Source organism: Lasioglossum baleicum, unplaced genomic scaffold, assembly GCF_051020765.1.
Source record: "Lasioglossum baleicum unplaced genomic scaffold, iyLasBale1 scaffold0021, whole genome shotgun sequence".
NCBI lineage: Eukaryota > Metazoa > Arthropoda > Insecta > Hymenoptera > Halictidae > Lasioglossum > Lasioglossum baleicum.
Window position 1 is genome coordinate 969,321 of NW_027469081.1, and position 26,088 is coordinate 995,408.

A 26,088-nucleotide genomic window follows, 5' to 3' on the forward strand; every position below is an offset into this window, starting at 1 on the left:
CGTTGCAAAGAAGCTCTAACTTTAAAAGGTAGTTCTTGCCAGAGACAAAACCGACATTCACGTCGCGACTATTCTTTTCAATTCTTCTTAACAGAGGTGCTTCATCTTTGCAAAATGGCCTGGGGAATAAACTGAAGAATAGAAAAAACTCCATTACCGAACGCTTGCATGTATTAGTTATTTTATGCAAAATAGAAATTGTTTGCCTGAATAGCAACAGACTGGAGTGAAGTAGAAATTTATTTCCTTTTTTTCAAAATTTTTTAGTATTTTAAAATTCTTCTGTTTTCACTGTTTTAAATTACATATACTCATTCTTGTCATGAATGCATCTAATAAATAGACAGCAGATTTTATGCTATTCCACAATAAATGATATTCCACTTATTAAAATTATTCAACAGAGAAGGATATTCTTTAAAATAAAATATAAACTTTCTTCATCAATTGTGAGTGATGGAAGTCGGATATAATTTTGCATAAAGATCCGCAGTCTAACAACTACGTTGGAAGTGTTAAACGATATGTCAACGTGGCGAGAATACTCTAGACACATGATGCAATAATGCAATAAATAAATAATTAAGAGAGAATAGTTTCTTCACCGTAGGGGAGTCGTGAACGTCCTCGTTTGAAGGCGCACGTGTTCCCCCACTAATCTACATACGCACATACGTATAATACGTAACAGTATACATATACCACGTGGGTATAATGCTACACCCCGCACATCCTGCATAATACATAATGCTCGATAAAAAATGATGTAGATTGGTAGGAAAGACAGACCCGTTAGGGTCTACGCATCTTATTTAGTTTTCTTACGCAGCTACGAAACAAGAAAATAAGGAAAAGAATCGCGAGAGGGTCACGGGGGCTATCGGTTCATCATGCTTGTGCTGGCGGAAACTAAGCCACTCAATTATTCACAAGATGTTTATACTTATTCAGCTTTTCATATTTCACATTCGCGAGGGAATGATGCATTGTCAAAGATCGATGGAATCGCGGAGAGTCGAAGAGGGTTGCGAGATCAGATGTAACACCGATAAAATATTAACCCGCGCCGGAGGGCCGTGGAATTTCATTACGCAAATTCCACGCGCGCGAATTTTCTTCGGAGAAAGAATCGTGAAATAATTTACACCGGGTTCCTGGGGACACATCGCGTCGCGTCGCACGCAGACGACGGCAGTCGACAGTCCCACTCCGAGACAATAATACCGGACAGAATTGAGTCGGTATAGATGTTGGAATATGCGAACGAGCTAAGGCAGAGTGCACTATTCAATAATTCAACAGCGATAGTAGATCTTCTGGGCGAGAGAACTCTCGCCTCCTGTCTTGTTCCCGATCTTTCGCGAACAACTCGTCGAACGTGGCCTCTCTCGAATTTCCTGTCGGTCACGAGCGACTACCGAGCCTCTTCGAACCGATCCGCGATACATGTATGCATAATATACAACCCTGCGAAAAATTCCGTTTCTTCCACCAATTCTCTTTCGAGAGAAGATGTACCGTTGACGGTATTCAGATTAAAGACTTGTTGAATTTCGGTTCTTCAGTCTTCAGGGAGTACTTGCTGTTTTAAGGCGGTAGTATAACCTCGGATTGTAACTAGAAAGGGACTAGAATCTTACTAGATTTTGGGTCGAAAATATGGGTTTGCGATATTTCGCTTAATGTCCTTGTACGAGCAAATTTTGGGCTGGGTGAGGGCTCATTCGAAAGAGGAAGGTTCACCGCAGGGAGCTCTGGTCATGAGGTTAACGAGACTATGTTTATATGTAATAATATGACCCAAAATGTAGTAAGATTCTAGTTAACTAGAAAGGAACTAGCATCTTACTAGATTTTGGGTCGAAAATATGGGTTTGCGATATTTCGCTTAATGTCCTTGTACGAGCAAATTTTGGGCTGGGTGAGGGCTCATTCGAAAGAGGAAGGTTCACCGTATGGTGCAAATGCACGGGGTATTTTAACTCCAAACTTCGCTTACTAATTAAATAAAATAATATTGATGAAATAAGATAACAAATAATCATTTGAAATAACGAATTACTATTTCTAGTTGGTAAATAACATATTAAAAACCTACTTTCATTTTGTGTTCAATTCAAATAAATTATTTGGTTGTAAAGAAAGAAATGCAGGATTTTTGTTCCTTTGTTTTAATTGCGATTTTATACCAATAAATGTTTACCTTAATTCAATGACTTACATGCCATTTTAAAGCTTGTTCCACGCTCTATTTAATTATGCTTTTGATATTTAATTTTATTCAAATTTTTATTGAAGTATTTGGCTTTCATTTCAGGATGTCAAAACGCGATTTTCGCATTATCTTTTTCTATGAGTTCAAACTAATCAATCAATAATTTAATAAAAATTTGAATAAAATTAAATATCAAAAGCATAATTAAATAGAGCGTGAAACAAGCTTTAAAATGGCATATAAGTCATTGAGTTAAGGTAAACATTTATTGGTATAAAATTGCAATTAAAACAAAGGAACAAAAATCCTGCATTTCTTTCATTAAAACCTAATATTCTCAAATAATTATTGATAGAGTTAGAGTATTTGAGACTTTTTTTATTTAAAAAAGTATTTGATCAAATGAACAATAAAATGAAAAATTATTTATTTACCTTTTAAAGTAGCTCCGAGTGCAAAGGGTTAAATTTCATTTGGGACACAATGCTTTTACTATCTCCTTTTGAAAGTTTTTTGGTAGAAAAGAATAGCAGAGAAGTGTTTTACAAATGGCTCAAGAAATACCAGGAAAGGATGGCGCTGATTCATCTTGAATTTATTAAAAGTCTTTCATACGAAATAACAGTTGCCGCTATTAACGGATACGTAAATGTTCACGTTCGTAAAAGGGAACCATTTACCTGCAAGTATAAGAAATCCATCTCCCAAAGATAAAAATCACAACGAACTGCTTACCTGCAACAGAAAACAAATTATCCTATAATAGCGGAAAATATATAAATGAAAGGAAGTATTCTTAAATTAATTAACATCTGTTTCGGAACAACAACCATTCTTCGTTTAGTTTGTGATTAATTAAAATGGGGTACCGTACCAATTTACAACCAGCACCTTATGCGATGGAAAATTCTTTCTCTTAATTCCATTTAAAGCGCGGAACCGTGAAAAAGTTTAGTCTTTTAATTAGGAGACGCCGTGTATTTTTCGTAGAAGAACGGTATAATTTCTAGGAAAACGTAGGTCTCGCTTAGGAAATCGATGCAAGGTTTCTGGTGTATTAATTTACCGCGGCACGAAACCCGTTGCCGTTTTTACGATAGAATTTTCCTGGGAATCGGCCGACGCGACGGCGCGGCGCGGAAAACTGACGGAAGACATATCGTATCGACTTTCTCGTCGAGTCATCGCATTAGCCTGTTTTCTGGTTGCGGTTTTACTTCGTGATTTTACTGAATATCGCTTTCTCGTTAATAATCGTCTTAGAGATGTTCAACTGGCATTAACATCCAGGAAAGTAGGCCACTCGGTGACAATGGAATGAGGAAACGTTAAAAGGTACATAAACAAAAGTATAAGAGTCCTTTTTCTGCTCATCGATCGTTAAGTAATTGTTATTTGAGGATGTTACCTCAGGTCTATTTCAATCCTCTATACATATGCATACGTGATATCCTAGTTTTCCTGCCAAACATTGCCAACATGTTTAACGTGTAAATTTAAGAAAAAATTCATGCTTTCGTAAAAACTTGTAAGAGATATATAGGAACAACATAGTTTCTGGTTTTCTTCCCATACAACGTAACAATGAAACAGTGTTGGGCAAAGTATTTGGGTTTCAAACCCACTTTATTCGAAATTTTTGCCCATCTCTGCAATGAGATGTAATAGATATTCGTTGCTTTACATTTAAAAGTGTTGCTTGTTGCTATGCATTCTAAGTTCTAAGGGTTCGTAATGTGCAAATTTAACAAAAAATTCATGCTTTCGTAAAAACTTTTAAGAGATATATAGGAACAACATAGTTTCTGGTTTTCTTCCCATACAACGTAACAATGAAACAGAGTTGAGGAAAGTATTTGGGTTTCAAACCCACTATATTCGAAATTTTTGCCCATCTCTGCAATGAGATAATAGATATTCGTTGCTTTACATTTAAAAGTGTTGCTTGTTGCTATGCATTCTAAGTTCTAAGGGTTCGTAACGTGCAACTTGAGAGACAGTGTGTGTACATTGGTTCACATTTTTATCCAAAATTCGCATAAAATTGAAAAACGTCACCAAAAATGTATCGCAATCAATTCACATCGTATATAAATGATCAGCTGGAGTTGAAATTTCGAAAATCAGAAATACCTTTGGCTATACAAATGAATAAAATCGTATTGTTAGCTACTAGCTACGAAAACAGGATCGAATGCATAAACGTCGAACAGACCTCGATCGCTTTCACGCTTCACTGACCGTAATAGAAAAACATATCCTTGCCCGCACCTCATTCTACGTGCTGTTCGAGACTTGTCATCGTGCAACAATGTTGAGACATGGGATCAGTCTCATACTATAGAATATTTATAGCATCTTTATCAGAACACCATCAAACCCTTGTTAAAATGAAAATGCGTTCAGGCTCTCGTCACCATCCGGTTTAGTTTCAACCAGCAAGTATTTATTTGGATATTTCTAGATGTAATGTTTACACTGTAGAAATATTAATTAAGTTGATTTCATTTTTTAATTACTTCTGTACAATGCTCAAGGTTTATCAGAGCCTGATAGACTTACAGAATAAATAGAATGTAATAATTTTAAGGTTAGCTTAGTTCTTCGCGGAAAAAACGTCGAAAAAATCGGTTTTTATTTTTTTTAACGACGACGCACCAAAGCAAAAAATCTGAAAAAAATTCATGAACAATACTTATAACAATATACCGCTACTGTAAAAATATAAATGTTGTCATTCTAGAACTTCCATGTGAAATCTGCGTTTTTTCGATTTTTTGAGGTTTTTGATTTTTTACAAGCAGGATTTTCATTTAAAAAATCTGAATTGCAAAGTATGTATTTGGGTTCTTGACATTTGTCAGATTTTTCTCAGAATTTCTAAACGTCATTAACTAGGGAAAATAGGCTAAAAACTGATTTTTCGATTTTACCCCATAACTACCCACCAGATCGAGATACAGGGTTGAAATTTTGCACAGTATGTTTTTTCTTGGTGCTCTATCGAATGGTGCTCTATGCGATGGAAATCGACGAAGATTTTTGAAAATTATATGCAATTCAAATATGATATAGGAGATCAAGTTCAAATATAGAAGACTCGTATCAAATATAGAAGATCTGGCAACTCTAACTTCAGACCACCAGAAATTAGAGGGTTAATAAGTATCAGTTTAGAATGCATGCTATATAAATCATATCCTAAACGTTGCTTATTGCTACAATTTATAGCCACAGAATAATCCAAGCTTGTAATGGCCAGCTATGTACCACAATAAAAAACTTCAGTGGTTTGTAATTCGTTTAAGTTATTTCCTACACCAAGTTATACTATTCGCTGGTATAATCTTATTATTAGATGCGCATACAGTATTTCCCCTCTAATGTCACACTCTGGAGGTTCTCACAATGAGGTAATTCTAACCTTACCAATTCATGGCACTTATGCTACATTTACCAGCACAGATGCTACTTTCCACGCGGATGCGCAGCACAGCTTGTCTCATTCTATTGTCTACATGCTCATCTTTAGCATTGTACACGTTCGTCTCGCGAGTGAAGCCTAGATATGAAACACGAAATTCATTACTTCTTACGTAAGATATCGTTTCATTCGAATAGGATAAATGTCGAGTTCTCGCGAAGCAGCGCTTAGAATTAAAAAAAAAAGGGTTCCGGGTGAATGTACAGGGTGACAAGAAATAACGGAGTTAATCATTTCTCATTATAATTCTGTCAAATCGACGAATTTTGAAAAACCAAATAATAACAACCATAACATGGACCTTTAGTATTCGTATATTTAAGAAGTTTCGAAATGACAACCTTTTGCGCCGATACAGAGGCTCAAACGTGTCTTGAAATTTTCGGCAATGGGCCGCAGCTCTTCTGGCGTCATTCGGCCCCACTCCTGGTACAGAGATTTTTTCAATAACTCCAAATTTTTATGGGGCCGAGCACAGGCCCTGGCCTCCAAAATCGACCACACGCTGTAGTCCATCGGGTTGAGATTCGGTGAGTACGGCGGCCATTCCGCAGATGTGATGAAACCTGGAAAATGGGCTTTGCACCACTCCTGAATCGTTTTCGCCCTGTGGGCGGGCGCGGAATCCTGCTGTAACGTCCATTCCGGATCGCCGAGGTGCTGTTGGGCCCACAGAAGTACGACGGCTTCGAGAATGTCCCGTCGATACACTTCTTGCTTGATTTTGACCCCTTGATCCACGAAAACCGTAGCAAATCCCATTTTCCAGGTTTCATCACCGGATCTCAACTCTATGAACTCCAACGTTTGGTCGATTTTGGAGGCCAGGGCCTGTGCTCAGCCCCATAAAAGTTTCGAGTCGCTGAAAAAATCTCTGCGCCGGGTGTGGGACCGAATGACGTCAGAAGAGCTGCGGCCCATTGCCGAAAATTTCAAAACACGTTTGAGCCTCTGAATCGGCTCAGAGGGTGGCCACTTCGAATCTTCTTAAATATATGAATACTAAAGGTCTATGTTATGGTTGTTATTATTTGGTTTTTCAAAATTCGTCGATTTGACAGAATTATAATAAGAAATGTTTAACTCCGTTATTTCTTGTCAGCCTGTAATAGCCACGACCAACCAGAATAGTCCACACGAACAGTTATAGTTCTGCAACGGGCGAATAAATCGAGCATGCTCCACTCTTAAAGCTGGCTGCGATTCAGTTTGTCGGCTTGATTTGACTCGAAACCCGAATTTACTCGAAGCCAGCAATGCTCGCCCAGTTTGCTTGAATTGATCGGGTTTTCCCGCCAGAACTGACCTGCCCACTGTTATCCACATACATATGTACCTACGCTTATTACATATCTTTTCGCGCTCTCTTTCCTCCCTCTCTGTCTCTCCCTCGTTTGTTATCCCGAATAATGCGCGATTTTCTTTGAAAGCTCGACGGGGATGTAATGCCAAGCTTGGCAGGCATGTATTCAAATTAATTCATCGCACAGAGGAAAAGCTACGATTAGGGGAATAACCCGCTGCTTCTCATTATACATTTTACCTACCATTCGGCTGATTGGGACTTAAATTGCACGCGTCGAATACCAAATCTTCAATTTCAAACTAGTAAACTGATGAATGAATCTTAATGAATCTTTTTCGGTAATGAATCTCTCGTCTAACGCCATACTTTTATCATGTATATTATTAAGGATATTATACATTATACCTACTATGGCGGCTCGTGACGGGCGAAGATATTTTGCTTTTTGGTTCGGTAAAAACGTCGACGTTTCAAACTTCAAACGGGGGTTTCTCAAGATAAAAGTGTGCACTATCGCGTGGTATACATAGTTCGATTTTCTGCAGGACCCTTATTTCTTGAGATAAATTCAAAAATATTGTCAAAAATTGGTGCAAAAGTGGTCCGTCTTTAATGATCGTTTAAACATGTTTAAACAATCATAATGTATTAATATTGGATATCACTGTATTCGGGAAAGTCTAAGGAAATCTTTTTCTGTAAAGATCAATTCAATATCTTTTACAATAACATCACAATATTTGTTCAAAGTTGGGAAATAGGTAATTTTTTCAAAGTCAAATTTCTCAAAAACTGTGCGTCTAGGAGAAAAATTCAGGACAGATTCGGAATCACTGCAAAAAACTCTATAAGAATTTCATAGTGAGAATCGAAATCCTTTTTGGCTGTTGTACAGTGGCTATTTGCCATTTAGTTATCACTAGACTACGGATCTTTATGCAAAATAAAAATTTCTTATCTGAATTGCACCCAACTGGAGTGAAATAGAAATTGATTTTCTTCCCTATTGTTTTTAGTAGGTTGAGAATAATGTAATAGTATGTTTAAATTTTTCTAATATTTTTGCTATTTTAAATTAGACCTATTCATCATGTTCGTCATAAATGCGTAAAATCCGCAGTCTAATTATCACTAACTAATCAAAAAGGTTTGACTAATGACTATTTTGCTATGACAAACATTCAAAAAGACTATCAGTCATTTTTGAATATTAGTTGATTATTGCCCTACTGTATTTTATACTCTATTTTATACCCCCTGGTATATTTCTACAAAATTAGAAGCAATCCCTAACGAGACAGGTGTGCGAGAAACATAACGTGGAAAAAGCCGGGACATTAAAAGTCCAGGTGGAAGGAGTGCAACTGTGTTCGACAGGAGGATGACTATCAACAGATGGCGTTTTAATCGTGACACTCTGCCTTCAGCGGAGAAAAAAGGGCCAAGAGGGTGGATAGGTGGAGAAACATAGACGAATAAGAAAGATGAGGGTGATGGGCCGATAGAGGGGTAGTAGGGATCCCGATCCTCCGAACTTTTGCCGGGTGGGAGACAGTATAGAAAAGAGGGAGGAAGAGAGGAAAGTGGGAAAAAGAGGAAAGAGCCAACGGGACACTGGTGTGCAGCCGGATAGTAAATGATTGTCGATTAAAGTGTCCCCCGTCCAAGAGCGGGCAGGACCCAGCGACTCGATTGACAAATGGTTTGCGAAATCTGCATTCGCTGCGAAGTATTCGTTTGCCAATTCGGCTGGAAGTCGCGCGCGTACACGTACCCGGCCATTTGTTCGTTGTCCGCTCTACCGTGAACGAATGGAAGAAATAAAAATGCATAGTCTTGCTGGCTCGGGGTTTGTTTGTCTACCTTGATCCTGATCTTTGTCGATTCTTGCTCAACGACGATCGATCGGCACTCTTCCCACTTTCCGTTAGCCTTCGATTATCGATGGAAACAGTGGATGGCGGATAAAAACGATAGGTTCCAAGGGAATTAGTAGCCACTTGAGAAATTATGATTCTCAATTTTGTGCATATGAAATAATTATGTTCACCTAAAAATACGTCCATTTTCTCTAATGCTTTCTGCCCACTTACATTATCAACCGTTGCTTTAAAATTTTGAGTGTACGCTAACGTTTCTTTGTCGACTGTCAATGCTGAGAATATATTTTCGTTGAAGGAATAAAGTGTAATGCGTGTAGACTGATTTTAGAAATGAAAGATTAGTAATTTTGTTAATATTATAATTATTTATTAGAATAATTATTTGTTAGACAAAAATTTTAAATTCTCCTTTATGTCGATCGTAGATAGTGTAAATAAACAATTTAATGATTTCGGCGCCACAGGTTCGATCAAATGTTACTCACTAAGCAATTTTGCAATTTAAATTGTTCTCGACGTTTCGAATCCAAATGTCGACCATTTTCAAGAGAAATTTTGCCGATGCAATTTCTCAAATTGCAAAATAGCTTAGCGAGTCACATTTGATCGAACCTGTGGCGCCGAAATCGTGAAATTGTTTATAAATATTTTGTTAGTTATTTTAATTTGTCATTAGCTTGTACACATGAGTTGTTTCATCCGAAACATTTCTATTATTATTGGATAGAATGTTAAATAAATGTTTACTGTACAAATTGTGTACTTTTACGGTAACCGATGTTCGGTAACGTTAATTTTACTCGGTTAGAACGGTTTAATGAAATACGAACTATATTTCATTTATATGTATTCGATAGTCACTTTAAAATTTAGAGTATACGTATGATATGTACATATACTATTAAGTCCTACAAGATTACTTAAGATCGTGTAAATAAGTGCGAAGAAATAATCTGTTTAAAAGCACAGGTGGTCCGAAGGAATCCGAAATAAGTACTTTGCTTTAATATTTCATTAGGTGAGCGCCGTTCCTACACTTGTGGTGGGAATTTTAGACACATCTGATCTAGCGTAAGCTGCCCGAACCGCTGCATTTAACACATATTTTGGACTTCCACGAGCAGCCACTGAATTGTGCAGCGAACTCTGCTACACAGAAATTAAGGTTATGAGTGTATGAAAATAAGCCGGATGCATCGCGCCAAACTTTGCGTACGCCGAGCTAATTGCTTCGCGAAAAGGAAAGTAGCTGAAAAAAGTGCATTACAGAATATTCTGCATGTTCAAAAATGTAGACCGCAACTTGTGATTAAAAATTTAATCTCTTTCCTCCATAGATTTTGTTTCAAACTTCTGTTACTCGCACGCCACGTTCTACATAATCGTTTACATGGAACTTCGTATGATTCGAACATAAATAAATTTTTATTCAATAAAATCACTACTTTAATGCAAAATAGATATTTGCTAGCGTAGTCGGCAGCTCTGTTTTTATGCTCGAAACACTACATTTAAAGTTTCGAGATTGTAAGTTCTAATATGCGAGTATGTAATTAAAAGTTAACACTAGACCCCCCTCTCTATCTCTCTCTCTCTCTCATGGACTTTTATAAAAATGGGATTATTACGAACAATAAACGATTTAACATATGACAAAATGTTACAAAAGAGGAATTTGTAAAATTCCTGATGATTTTCTCAAAATTTGTGATGTGTAAAAAATAATATTGAGATACATCCTGCATGGCGGCGGTGCGAAGCATTTCACGAACGAATATTGTGGCAGCAGCGGATCGAAACAGCCAGAATAATATAGCGTATAAACGCTGATATTCCGGATTGGAAATCGAACCTACTGAATGCCTCGTCTATCCGACTGATGATTTTTCTACGAAACCATCTCCCTGGCTTGAATATCGGTTTATCATTGTGGGGCACCGGCTATTATCTACTGAAGAGTCTACGCGGACACTGCACACAGACGTATACATTGTAAAGATTGCCATGCTTCTGTGTTTTCACGTATCTGACCCCTATGAATGGGTTTTTCTGCCACGCGGAATATTTTCAGCAATTCCAACTTGTAAATGCTTTACCATCAAGAAACTTTTAAGGATGTTCTGGAGGTATATAAAAACGCAAGAAAATTTTTGAAAATTTGACAAGATATAATTCTTACTAAATTAATGCAATTACCAATGTTTGGGCTCGATTCACCGCACCGTTTAAGAATTATAGCAACTTCAAGTTTGCACATTTTAACACGTCTTCTTATGGAGAATTCATAAAATTCCACTTCAAACCCTACTTAAACCTTGGAAAACCGCAACTAGAAACTCCAGTTTTTTTTTTATGTGTAGTAAAAATTATGTAATTAATTATGTTCAAAATTTATTAGGATTCACTAAACAGTTACAGAGCAAAACAATTATAAACTCTTACAATTGATGATAATTGATTGATAATATTGATGGATTTCGAATTTCTTGTACTTTTGTCTCCCATTGTGCCTCCAGAACATCCTTAATGTAATAATTTCACTTCCTCGGAAGGAAACTTTGCTCGTTTGTTAGCGATAGTTGTACATACCTATAAAATGTGTTGGTAAAAATTTATTATAATATAATAACCAATTATATAAAGTTATTATATATATGTATGAAGGATTTATGTTTTAGCGAATGAACACATAAAATTGAATGAACACATTGTTTGGAATAGCGTACATTTCTCGAACAGAACTTCAACTATTCCAGAAACCGATCAAGATTATTATAAAGCTTATTCCACATAAGAAATCTGTTTTTATAATAGCGATTACATAAAAATCTTGTTAAGAACAGGATCTAGGGCTTCCATATTATGTCGAAATGTGTACCAGACCACAGTACAGTGCGTATCGAAGACCGATCGGAAGGAGAAGCTTTCTACTTTTCTCCACCGAGCAATGAGTCAGAAAGGTGAACGTTCTAAATTGTACTCTGCACGGGCTGCAGAACGTTGAACTTTCACCGATATTATGCTCCCATTACAAACAGAAATTCGCTTCCTCATGGTGAATGAGTCGTCCGATTTTTTTCTTCATCTAAACTCAAGAAAGTCTCATTTGAACGATGCTTTCACGCTGATGGATGCCTAGTCTTAATGATCTTTCTGCACGTGCACACAGTCACGTGGTTTAATCCGTTTCAATCACAACCATTTGATACATTCGAATCGCTTATTTATTGACGAGAACGGTCAGTTTGTGTTCAAGTTATAAAAAATGAAAAAAAAATTATTTTTACAGATTTCTACTTCCTATGATGGGGGACAAACAAGGGCAACGATACAATAGTTGCAACTAAATGCAAGACACCGTGGACTACTGTTTAATCGTTTCTCGATGCAGAAACAGAGACGTGCAAACGGAACTATCGACAATAACTATATTATATTACATATATGCATATGCATATAGTGGATGAAAATTATATCGATGCAATACTTTTCATCGGTGCGGCGCGACGTCGCATTTTACATCAAGCCAGAGAAAAAGCGACAGCCACTACCGCAACCGCAACGCGTATCCCAGCCAATGAGAGCTCTGCGGCTCGATAAAGTCCCGCAAAAACGTGGAAAAATTACATTTCACGTTTAACAAATTCCACGATAAACATCTCTGCGGTCCGTACAACGCAAACAGGTATTCGTTTCCCTCGATAACGCGTCAACACTTTCGTCGCTAGACCGACATCCATAAAACTTGTCGCAGAATTAACACTCGTTTACCAGATCATTGTAAACTGTATAGGATGCCCATATTTGTCGATTCAAAGGTCGTTTAATGATTTTATGAGACGAAGGCTTTCTATAACGTAACAACAATTAATTAAACCGGTTCTTTCGAACGACGTTTATCTGTTTACAGGCAAGGCGTGAACTGTCCAGTCGTTTCATTACTGTACCATTATTCAAAATATCGTTTACATTATTAAATACAATCGGCATCGAATCACTTGCTAAACATTTAGGTACTGTATGAGATATGCCAATTTCATACCCATAAAATTTCAAAAAATCATAGGAAATGGAAATATTCTAGACCGGAAGTAATGTTGAATTTTCCGGTGAGGATAGCTCCGCGCGCAAAGGATTAACCGTTTGCACTCGAATGGCGAGTCTGAGGCGCCACTAAAAATTGCCATACCATTATTCAAAACAGTTTCAACGTTATTAAATTTGTCTGTATTCTATAAATTGTAAAAAGCTCAGCTGTTATACATATAAGAAAACAGGTTCAGTTTGATGTGCACAATGTAAAAAAGATTACATGGAACAAAAATGATCTGGGTTGAAACAAATATCTCGATTTTGGAATTGAAATTGCTTCGAGTGCAAAGGGTTAATAACGTCGAGTGTAGAAAAGTGTGGGCGGCGAATTTTGGTGTGACCTCACGTGTATGAAACGCGGTGACTCACCTACAGAGGCGTGCCCAAATACAGTAATGCCGTAAGATGTGCTGTCTATTCGTTCCCGAAGTGTAAGATCTGTCTACGTGCAATGCAATAAATAAAATAACATTTACGGAGGTCGCGACTGAAGAATGAGAACGCGATGAAACGAGGACTGAAACGGTAGGGACTCGTGTGATTTTCTTCTAATTGGACCGAGAGCGAAGAAAGACGATTCCCGACATAAATCAGGCCGGCAAAGAGAAATTGGAATCGCATCAGGCGCCGGTTTGCTGGTTTTGTAAATCAGCGCGTAACTTAGAATCGAGTGGCAGCTCGGTTGACGGAGCGGCAATAAAGAAGAACGGGAAGAGGAGGTGTAGGTGGTGGGACAAGGGGGTGAGGGAGGGAGCTAAAAAGAAAACGAAGGCACACCTTGCTCAGAACCGCCCCCAAAGCGTCGAAGTGATAAATCCACCGGGCCGCCGCGCCGTTCGCTGCTTTCGAGTTTTTAACTTCCGCAACTTTCTTATTTATGTGCGGCACGTACAGGAATAGATTTTGCCCGTTAAAGTTCCCGTGCCGTTGAAATAAACGAAAACTCGACGGATCGATCGCTAAGGTCGAATCGACGACACCTCTCCGCCCACTTCTTTCCTCGAGGAAAACTTCTTCGTCGGTTTTGCGGAAGAATCATCCCGGCGCAGTTTCCAATTTTCGTTTATTTTTTTTTTTTTGTTGCCTTTTACCTGTAAGGTGTAGGTAGTCTCGAGTTTTGCGTCACACGCTGCTAATATTTTGCATATTTTACAGCGAGAACACATACATAGGTGGATGGAATACTGAAATGGCATTTAATACGTTTATGTAAATCGTACGAGGCGCGTTTCAAATCATTCGAGCAGCTAAGTCATGCGTTATTATAGCGATGCCCCGCGAACGTTGTTTCAGCGTTGAACCACACGCTTCCCACGCGATTTTCGATAAATGTCAAAACGATACAATTTGTATTACAATCACTGCAGGACTTTTCGTAAACTTGTTCGCGATTCTCTTGGAAAATCAGACGGATTTTCCGGCGAAACAGGACTAAATAAGAATTGATTGTTGGATGTGGCTTTGATATCAATGGAAATCAAGTTGCGATTTGTGGTTTTTGTGTCTGGGAGAATTGTTGTCGTATTTCGAATCTTCGGTCTGGTCAGGATGTGGCTTTGATATTCGTTTCATTGAACCGGTTTCGTAAGAATTGTCGCTTCGGTACGTCGAAGCGAACACGGGATCTCTAACATACCATGTTTTCACGGAAAACATGTAGTATATAGATTTTCTGGCACTTCCCTCGGCTTTAAGCGAGTCACTTAACGCGCGCTTTGTTTACGATCCCCAAAGAGCCACGGCACGCCACGGTTTCCCAAAGAGAACCGCGTTAAATCGACATAATCGCGTTGCCCGCTCGAATTTGAATCGTCACGTGGAACGGAAGGAGAGTTTTACGATGCCGGGACCGTTAACTCCCGCGAAAATAACAAAATACAGCGGGGCAGCCTTAAAGCGTAACTGGAAGAACGAGATTTTACTCGGCTTTATCCATCAAATATCTCTGTATGCAAACCGCGGGGTAGAAAATAACCGGGTGGAGGGCGTATCGGTCGGGGGGTTAACTCGGTTGAGTAGAACCGGAAGGTGGAGTCACGTAAGAGCGTTATTAAAAACGTGCTAGTAGGGTGGTAGTTTTCGAGGGCAATATGCGGTCGTTTGCTTCCACGAACCAACCTACCAACCACGTGGGCCAACACTTCCATGCTGAAAAAGGGACGTATCTGGCGAGGGGTGGACCGAAAACTTACAGAAATACTAATATCTGTTCGCGTCTTTCGTTGATACCTTTCTTTACACTGTAGAGAGAAACGACATATTCGTCCTCTTTGTTCTCGAGGAATCTCTTTCGCAAAATTATTATAGAAATATATTAAATATCCTTCTTATTTGCGGTCCTATGAAAATCTTCTTAGGATAAAGTAGTATTGTAAGAGACGCGCGTGAAAATCGAGAAAATTCTTTGAAGATAATCTTTTTATTCTTTCAAGAACAACCAGAACAACAAAGAACAACAAAATTCTAATTACTAGACTGCGGATCTCTATGCAAAATAAAAAATGTCTGCATCGATTCCAAGACACAGAGGTTAAATGAAAATGTCTTTCTTCTTTTACTTATTTGGTTAAACTGAAACTAATACGTCGACGTTCTTAAAATTTTTAAGTACGTCCACTGATTTAAGTTATACATAAATACCAATTGTTGTTGTAAATGCATAAAATCCGCAGTCTACTAATTACTAATAGAACATAAGAGATCGTCTTCGGAGATATGTATCCTGTCGTGTTCATCCACATGTTTACAAAAATACTATACGGTCGTTATTGGGTAAAACAATGTAAAAAGATGATTGACACTCTATATTGAGATCCTTCTCAATTCCTGATTGGGAAAGATTTTCTCTTTAGCCCCTGCTACATTCTCTTCCTCACTTCGAGTCCGCTAGTCGAACTGTCCAGATCGTCCTTCCGCGCTGTTTAATAAAACAGTTTTGAAAAGAATTCTCTAGCGTATTCAATCATTGAGATACCAATTCCCAACATGTATTAAATAGTTGTCCGAAATACAATATAAAACTGCGTGAAAATCGGAAGGACATTCACAGGCGGTACGTCCGGTTAGGGGCGGGTCAAGAGGTAAGAGTAGTACGAACAGCCCTCCCCTTTTAGTACTTCTCGAGAAGCCTTCCCCCTCTAATTCAACCCTTAACCGCCAACCCCCAATCTCCAGCCGCCACTCGGTTATTACTGGTTGGTCTCCTGGGAAGACGTTATTATCCGTGCGGCTCCTTCGCGATGAGTTTCTCCTGGAAGCTGATTGACGGCGCGGAAAACTGCACCAGAGACCGTCTTACGCACCGACTTTCTCACTCTCTTGGTACAGTGTTATCTTATTAGCCTACTGGAATCGATTCTGCCATGCAAACACAATCTTTCTCGTTATCGTGACATTATTTTTCTGTCGCATTTCACCGTCGCTCTGCCAAGTTATTCATCATCAAATATATTCTATCGTAAAGGAACGAAAAACGTGCTTACCAACTCGGAAACATAATTTGATTGTTATGAAATAACTGATTTTTGTCAAATTATTCAAATCTGACCTCTACGAGTTACTACTCGATCTTAGGAGAGAATCTACACATTTGCAGATGGCCAGTCTGACGTTAAGACTCGACTTTCACCGGCTGCTGTCCACTCAGCTGACGATCTTTTTGATTCAGACGTGTAGCGGTGGAACCATGTTTCATCTATTGTCACATACCGACGCAAGAAATCCTTTTTATCTCGCTTGAACAGCTTCAAACAGCGCTCTGAATCGTCGACGCGTTGTTGTTTCTGGTCCGGTGTGAGCAAACGCGGCACCCACTTCGAAAGCAATTTGCGCATGCTCAAATTTTCATATAAAAGTATAAAGACACTGCCCTCTGATATCTTCAAGGTGTCAGCTATCTCACGCAACTTCATTTTACGGTCTTTTAAAACTATTTTGTGGACATTTTTTATGTTTCCCGGAACAAATGCCGATTTTGGGCGACCAGAGCGTTCAGCATCATCGGTGCTTGTACGACCGCGTTTAAATTCAGCATACCAGTCAATAATAGTTGATTTCCCTGGTGCAGAGTCCCCATAATGCTTATCAAGCCACTGTTTGGCTTCAACAGTATTTTTCCCCATCAAAAAACAGTGTTTAATCAACACACGAAATTCCTTTCTATCCATTGTCTTGAAAATTACAAAACTGGGGTCACTAAAACGACTATAACCTCTAAACTAACGGTCAGAATGCCATGAAATTTTGACACGTACTGTTTGGATGTTGGTACTACCCGGAAATCACGTGGGTCTGTCAACAATGTTGCCATATATGTGTCAGACCGGGGACTTATCGAGTGATGTTATATGTGCTGAAAACATACATTTTATAACAAGTTTGAGACCGTAGAATATATTTCCACCAAAAGAAGGTGGCATTATAAAAATGGTGGCAGTATAAAAGAAAGCACATAAGTTTGCTTAATTGTCGAGCAAAAATGGGTCGGCACGGAACGTGTTAATGAACGATGTATTACTCCTTTAAAACAGCTCGTCAAAGGAAGGTCATTGCCCTATCCGGGTTGAAAAGAAACGAAACATGAAGGAGTTATTTGAATGAATCACTAATTTCCCGTATTCCGAAAATCCCGACTACATATCCCGAAAAATTCGTGCGGAATATCCCTTTAATGGATGAACCGTCACATATTCGACCAAGATGGGAGAATGCGATACGCGTATGTAGTATGTGACTGTATCTTGTGTTCCATTCGTGTCTCATCGTTCCACACATCGTCCCGATGCGCTGTCCCTCTCCCTCTCCCTGCTCTCCCTGCCCTTCTCTCTTTCCACGCGTCCATAGCCAACCCCCCTCAGTCACCACCGTCGACCCCCTAGAACTCGTAAAAGAGCCATTCGTTTGACTTACGTCGTTGCCCGTTTGTTATTACAGCACTCGTTACAGAGTCAATTCTGGCACTCGTATTCGCGTGTACCGCTCTTTATGGCCGTGTCTGCGAGCTAGAATGGGGGTACGGAGCAGGGAAAGGGACAGAGAAAAGACGGAGATACCCGAGAACGAGCAAGGAACATGAACTGGCTGGCTGGCTGGCTGGTGTCGCGGAAGATGATCGTCAGACGGTTCCGCCCAACGATGTCGCATCAATGTTAAAATTCTCCTTCGAAAGGAGCCTTCGAGAGGTAAGTGTATTTGTCGAGCAGACTCGGCTGTTCGCGCGACAAATTCCCGCCTATCCCGATGAAAAATTAAGCTCGCGCCACTATTTCACGATTAGAAGACCGTTTACGATACGGTGAGCGTACCTGTTGGAGCGTTCACGAGGATTTAATGGAAACTGAAAGCAAGGATGAGATATTCGCGATGTTCCGACCAAGTCATTAATCTATCGCAACAGGAACATGAAAAACTACAATGAAAACGGAAAAGGGAATTTATGCTTTAGGGGACATTCCAATGCGAATGCGATAGTAATAATACTTTTTAGCTACTTTCCATTGTTGCAGAAAAATCTACCAACCTCGTTCGGAAAAGTCTGCGCAAATCATTTCTATAACACGTTTGCTTTTGATACTTTTCGATGCTCTGATACGTGTAAATTGTTATCGAATTCATGAGTAGACTGCGGATCTTTATGCGATTATAACTTCCGAAAATTTGCAAAAAATGCTAGGATATAAAACATGACAGAATTTAGTACGATCTTCATTGATTTCAGATCTAAAATGGCTACTACCACGGAAAATAAGATTCTATTTCGTTCCACTTTCTTCAAATTCGTCTAGAAAAATTGAAAATTGGAAAAACGGATGAGAAGAATGAGGATCGCGACGAAAGTATGGAATGGTTTAAATAAAGCAAACGCGTATTTTTATTGGGCTTGCACTATTATGCTGAACTCGTGAGTGATGGTGATGAAATCGCAAATGTGACGATCGTCCCCGACAATAAGACCAGAAGACGCTTCTATGCGCGGGGAAAAGAACGTTGAAACGGTTGAAACTCGACAAACGACACGGAGGCATTTTCCGCGTGACATAATATCTATTATGCCGCGGTACAATGGACCAGATACGTCGCTTAATGTACCAACGAATGGCTATTGCTATTGTCACTGGATGGCAGAAAGTAATTAGTTCATTGTCTCGATAAATTGCTCGTCGGCCGACACGCATTTCGTATGTTAATTAATGAACGCGACAATGCGGCTATTCTACAAGTATCATCGACGTTTCCATCGTTCCAGCACATTCAACCGAATTAAAATACAAAAAGGAAGAAACATTTTCTTTCGTTGGACTGGCTATCGAATTTTACAAGATTTACAGTTGTTGTATCCTTATCAAAATCTCTATCTTTATCGTGTATTTCGTATATAACGATACTCCTTGTTACGTTCTGTGCACTATAATTCGACGGTTGAATTTCCCAGGGCTGTAAATCCCACTTACGCTTGATCGCGACGATATAGCGAGTCGTCGGCTAATGCGAAATTTATAGGTCCTGATTCCCGGTATATGAAGCTTGGATGTGACATAACGAATGTCCCGTTAGCCCATCCTTTATCAATCATTTCAGTTGAATTATGTGTCGTATTTTCAACTGATAGTCAAATATATACATATATATATATATCTTTTTACATTCGTCGGACCTCTTTAATATGTAATAATACGCAGTTAGAATGCGGATCGATTACTGTCGCACAATATGTTAGCTGTGGTCGTAAAAGCTTCTAGTTAGAGTTACAGCTGTGTCGGAAATAAATGTGTTTTCCTTCGAATGAGAGTTATTTCCTATTTTTGGTCGAGTATGACAATTGATCGCTGTGTGTATTGTAGTCGGACATGCAACAGGATTGCGAGATGTGTCGATTTACGTAACGAAATTTATAAATATCTCGAAAGAAAGAGTAAACAAGCATAAACAACGAATACATTCAAGAAGCAGAGGCTAGAAATGAAGATCCTGCAAACGGAAGCTCAAGATGAATACTTTTGCGGCCACTAAGAAACTAGTTGTAGGTATATGTATGTAGATGCAATTATAACTTGTGACTAGACTGCGGACCTTTATGGAAAATAAAACATGTTCACATTGATTGCAGGACACGGGAGCCAAATAAAAATTTGGTGCTTCTTTTAATTGTCCTATTAAACTGAAACTAATACATTCATGTTCACCGCTTGAAATTGTACGTGCCAGTTTTTGTCATAAATGTCTGGCCAAGATTTGAAATACCCAAAACAAAATCGCACCTGCTTGATGACCGGATTTATGTAACGATGTAATTATACTTATGTTAACTTGCTATGTTGCTTTTCACTTATACGTTAGAATTCAACATTTTCTTCTAGATGTTCCATCCTGGGATACCAAGGACCATTTGAAAAAGTTCGCCACCCGGAAAACAAGATCTCGAATAATCCACGAAGGCAGAGCGCGACGGACCAATACAAACGGAAATAACTTTCGGCCGCGTGCGCGAAAGTTCAAAGCTTGGCCGGGAGAGTTTTAATGGACCGTGCACCGTCGGCTGATTTTTCATCCTAATTTGCGGTGACAAAGTCCAGAAGCGGAGGTTCCTTAGAATCCCGGAGCGGTGCGGCGCGACGCGACGCGGCCCAGCAAGCGAAAAGGGGGAAAGAAAATCGAAAGGAAAGAAGCGAAGAAGAAGCTTAGTAAAAGGACGTAGCCAGTGCGCCAGTGAACGCGGGAGGGGCCCGGAGAAACGAAAACGACACATTGACGAGACTCGGGAAGATAGTTTTCTTTTGTCGTGCTTGGCCACACACTCCAGACGGTCCTCACCGCCGGAAATAAATTACCACTCGAAATCTCCGAAAGCCTTTTACCCCCGGTCCGAGTCCCAAACGCCCCCAACGCCCGCCGTCCCCTCGCCGCAATTCCATGTGACTTGAGATCAAGAAGTCGCGAGGAACAATTTTATTGTATCTGTAAGCCTTCGCAGCGAAAATGTGTCACCCGATGGACCGAGGAAGCGTCTGACGAGCAACAGAGAAAGGAACCTTCCAGCCAGAGAAAGTTCCACTGCCACGAGATAAATAGAAGCGTGTGCGACGCCGCGCTCTGCGCCGGCAGATGAACTACCGTTCTAATATGATCGGTGAACGTAGAACGTGGTACATATACTATGTATGTATATGTACAGGCTGGTTCACCAAGATTTTTCTCATTATTATTATTTGTTGAAAATTTATAGAGTCAATGAGAAACTCTTCTTCGATGTACGAATGTTCGCGTTTCAATTCAGTCTGTGTCTAACCGCCGCACAGTGGGTTTTCACTCAACTCGATTCAAAATCAAAGAACTTTCGATAGAAATGAGGTAGAGCGATGAATTTTTTTTAAAATTACAGTTAAAACTTTGCAGAATATGGGAAAAATAAGTAGATTACGGTACGAATGGTTTTTAACCTTGAGAAAATTCATTAAACTTTCACAATTTCAAGAGAATGCGGTTTCTCCGTTACCACGGGCGGAAAAATTTGTTTGTTTAACATGCCATATATATCATTTCCCGTAGATTTCCTCACGCTGATTTCAAATCTGGTCTCAAAATTTGTCTACGACCTCTGGTTTTTTCAAGAGATCGATTTTCGTGACAAGAAATTAATGAAATCATGTTTTCGTTGAAATGATTTCTTGTCTTTTTACATGTCTTTTTACATGTCCACTGCTATAAATTGTACGTACCCTTTTTTTGTCATAAATGCATAAAATCGAGGTGGTAATACACATCTGGCGAACCACCCAGAGTATACATGGAACCCAGTACAATGTAGAACACGTAGAATCTAGGATAAATGCGTCGTACATATATCGCATATTGCATCGTGCGCTACGTCAGACCAGAATACAGAACGTAGACTGCAGATTATAGATTACCATCTGGCAGAAAAACGACTGCGTGTCACGAACGTCGTAGCCATTTCTCTTCAGAATTGATACTCGTCCGACAGCCAATCTACTTTCTACAATTACCGGAAGAAACGAAAAAAAAACGTCTTACCACGTCGTATTATTCGCATTGATTATTACAAATCACGCCACGAGAGAACTATTGTATCATAAAGGTCATATTAAGGATGACACGTCACGATACGAAATATTGATGTGTCATTTCCCGCGCGGCGAATTAGATTGTACCTATCACAACGGGGAGGAAGTTTCGACATGAAAAAATGTAGGTTTCGTGTGGGATATAATCCAGTCAATGAATCAATGAATTTTAATTTTGGGACTTTTTTTGGACTAGTTAGGAGGTAAACATACTAAAAGTCCCCACTCCTAGGAGTTGAGCGGGGTGCAGGGGGGCACGTAGGAGGTTCCCTTGTCCGGTTTTCCGCTTATATCTCGGAAACTATGTGTCCCAGCGATAAGACTATTCTATACAAAATGAAAGCTGACAAAATGTGCCACAAGATTGATTACATTCAGTTTTTCGCTATCTCGCATAGTCTCCGAGATATTCGCGCTCAAAGTTCACTAATTGTGAAAAAGAAATTTTTGCCTTATTTGACTACATAGTTAACTCTTCAGCACAATCAGTGAACTTTGAGCGCGGATATCTCGCAAACTATGCGAGATAGCGAATAACTGAATCAAATCAATCTTGTGGCATATTCTGTCAGCTTTAATTTTGTATGCAATGATCTTATCGCTAGGACGCATAGTTTCCGAGATATAAGCGGAAAACCGCAAAAGGGGACCCGTTCTTAGTATGTTTACCTGCTAACTAGTCCAAACAAAGACCCAAAGTTAAAAATTGTGTTCCTACGATTTCCCTCTACAGCTTTTCGTTGACTGGACTAATGGCTATGTTGCAGAAAGTGTATTTCGGCATTCCCTTTACCACGCGACATAAAGCTACGAGGCAAAAGTAATAATGGTTCTAATGCGTTTGGTCGAACCGATGTAATTGCAGACGGAAAAGGAAAGAAAAAAGAAAGAGTAGGCAGGAGCGCGAAAGACGCAAGAAGGAGCGTAGGAGGTGGGGAATAAAACGAGCGTCGTACTGCGGCGGAAAGGGAGTTTAAGGCGCGCTTCCATTACTTCATTAGCAACGGTGAAAGGTACAGGACAATGGGGCGCCCTCGGTAGGTTGACATGGCCGAGAGCCGCGGGGTATCTCGATCGTTCCGAATGCCAGACGCGAAAATGAGACGAGAGCCGCTGCTCCGCTCGGTCCCGGCTGAACCAATCCCTTCGATCCACGAAAAACTATTACATACAACCTTTCTTTTCGCTCTGATTTGCATCGGTCTCATCCAATGAATGCACACTGCGTACCAGAAGTTTACACGTACGTAAAAACGTACCCTCTGATGAGTCTTCCATTGATTTTTTGATCGTATGTTTAGAACGCTTTGAAAAATTGTAAAACTATTCATACGTGGCACTCTGCAGGGAAGAATTTTTATCAAAAATATGAAACAGGGCTGTATCAGAAGTTTAGACTCGCTTTAGAGTGAAGTTAATAAAGTATTGAGAGACTAAACATCAAGATGGCGTAGCAGAATTGGTTATTCGAAACCGAGAACGGAAGAGAAGTAAACGATCCATTTACAAAACTTCCTTATTCTTTTATGGGACTTTGACGAACTTATTTGTGGCATTTTTCTGATTAAAATGACACCAAACACGATATGATTTGAACTGTATTTATTTATCTTTATATTCGACGAGATCGCAGAACTAACTGTACGATCTAAGAAACAGCATGGACCCGAGGGTTTTTCTTAGATCGAACCTTCACTGTGATATGTATCATAATTTGAAAAACGATGAGCTAACATCGAAAACATTTTGAACGATGAAAATATGTTTTCAAATCGTTTCTAAATGATGTGACGATATTTGAAATTATGGCGAGTTTTTTGCCCGATCATGAAATTCCTCTAAGCCGGCGGTAAGTCTGCTACAGACGTCGTGCATGTTCTATCACACATTTCTCTAACTCATCCAACCAACATTCGTCTTCCATCCATTCCTGATGCACTTATTATCCGGTGATAGTCGGTTCGTGCTTGTCATCGGGAATTACTATGTCACGAGTGCAACGATTGTCAGACGTTGTTATCTCAACGATCTGTTATTACCGAGGCGCATTGTGCGCGGAATACAAAGTGACAGGACATGAACATGGCTGGCGTTAAACGAAAATGCTGTTATTTAAGAACACCGCAAGCAATCATTTCTACGTTATTTTTCCATTATTTTCCACTTTCACTGTATAAACTGTGCCGTATAAATGTGAATATGACTTTTGTTTGGTCGAGCTTGAAGAACTTTTCCTCGAACAGGGCAGAAAATTGCTGTACGATTGAAAGCGCAAACATTTTAATCAATTTCGAAGGGAGTTTAAACTCTCGATTACATTAAAGTAGAACGGAAACGCAAATTCAATCGTGAAATATTCAAAGAAGTTAAACATTAGATTGCTGCGTTAGAAATTGCTATTTCACTCGAAGGTGACTTCGAACAAAAATATTTTTTGCTCCCTAACCATTTCATTTACACGAAGTAATGTTTGGTGAGATTTACTGGAGTTATCAGCAATTTTTCAACTTTCATTCCGCATTTAAACACATAACTCGTTGCCATATTTTTAATTTGTAATTCCCAGCATGTTTTCCTTATAAACGAAATACTTTTGCAATGTAGCAATTTTTAATCGCTAATTTCGCACGAACCATGCGCACGAAAATATGCATTTATGGCATCTGGATATGTTCACAAAACGTTGCAATGTAAAATTTGATAGAATTTCGTACGATTTTCATTTATCTCAGAACTACGAAGACTACTATTGAAAATAAGATTTCACATGATTCCACTTTCTTAAAATTTAAACTCCCGCAGTCTAATAATAACATATCTCTAGTTGACGCTGTCATTGGATCAGTAATAAGTAAACAGCGGATATACATACATATGTATATGCACTTACAATATGCAAAAAGCGTATGCAATTTATGCACAAAAAATATGGAAATATGCACGAAAAATGAGCAAATATGCACTCAAAATATGCAAATATGCGCGGAAAATATGAAAAATATATTAGTTATATTCAGAGCGTTCATATTCTTGTACGAGTCTGTGAACTCTTGTGCAACGTACGGAATAGCTTTACGTACACGCAAATAAAAGATAATATATCCGGTACAAAATTTTAAGTTACATTACAGATTTATTATGTTGTGCATTACAATAAATGACAAGCATTTCTTTTACATTTTCAATCGATAATTGCTGACTTTTCTCAACGAAAATGAATCGAAACTCATTTTTGTTTGAAGTTGTTGCCTCGTTTGCGAAACTTTCGGTTTCATGTAAATTAGCTTCCTGTGCAATTTGCTCTTGATGCGAGAAAGTAAATATTTGCGTGTTGTGCTAGTTTTAAAAATTGAACGAAGCATAATCGTACCAAATTGACGAAACAAATATGCCTCATAAAAATGGCACGTGCATCTTATTGAACTAAATATGCAAAGCATAGGCGATATGCAAAATAAGAAATAAATTTTTAGAATATAGAAATGACGTTATAAATTTCATTCTCATATGTCTTTATCTCTTTTCTATAAATTTGAATTTGCATTGTATAAAGTCTCTGTCTAGTGATAAGCGTCAGCGAATAATTGACCGTTATCTCCTTCTCTTTATTTTTATATCGGGATCGGTACATAATTGATAATCACAAAATGTATAATCAAACGACAGCTTAGTATTTCTGTGATTTTCATATGCTGATTGATTTCACAAATAACAGATCGCGTTAATTGTTCGTTTAGCGAATGAAATGAAGTGTTCCTCGTACAGTTATCGCATACCTCACAATAATGATACGCAAACAGAATTACGTACACGTACATACATCCCCAGCCCTCGATTTATTATTTATTCGCATATTAATAACAGTAGCTGTGTGCGCACTTCGTCTACTTTTATTAAATTATTTTAATATCCGTGTAAACACGCACTGCGATATATCATCCAGTAATACTCTTATCGCGAGCCGTGAAGTAGGGAGAATTGGATAGAAGAGGAACATTTTTCACTTCCCGAATGATATACTGTCTCTG

At 38.9% G+C, this 26,088-nt stretch overlaps 1 protein-coding gene across 28 annotated transcripts in view; it reads right to left on the reverse strand.

The window, feature by feature from the left end:
• LOC143219184 (protein muscleblind) overlaps window positions 1-26,088 on the reverse strand; it is a 520,585-nt gene that overhangs the window by 257,985 nt on the left and 236,512 nt on the right. The window contains exon 5 of one of the 28 annotated variants that reach the window (XM_076445112.1): window positions 2,896-2,950. The exons of the other annotated variants lie outside the window; for them this stretch is intronic. Coding sequence (XP_076301227.1) covers window positions 2,933-2,950 — 18 coding nt within the window. The 3' untranslated portion in view covers window positions 2,896-2,932. The remainder of the gene's footprint in view (window positions 1-2,895; window positions 2,951-26,088) is intronic. 28 annotated transcript variants of the gene reach the window in all.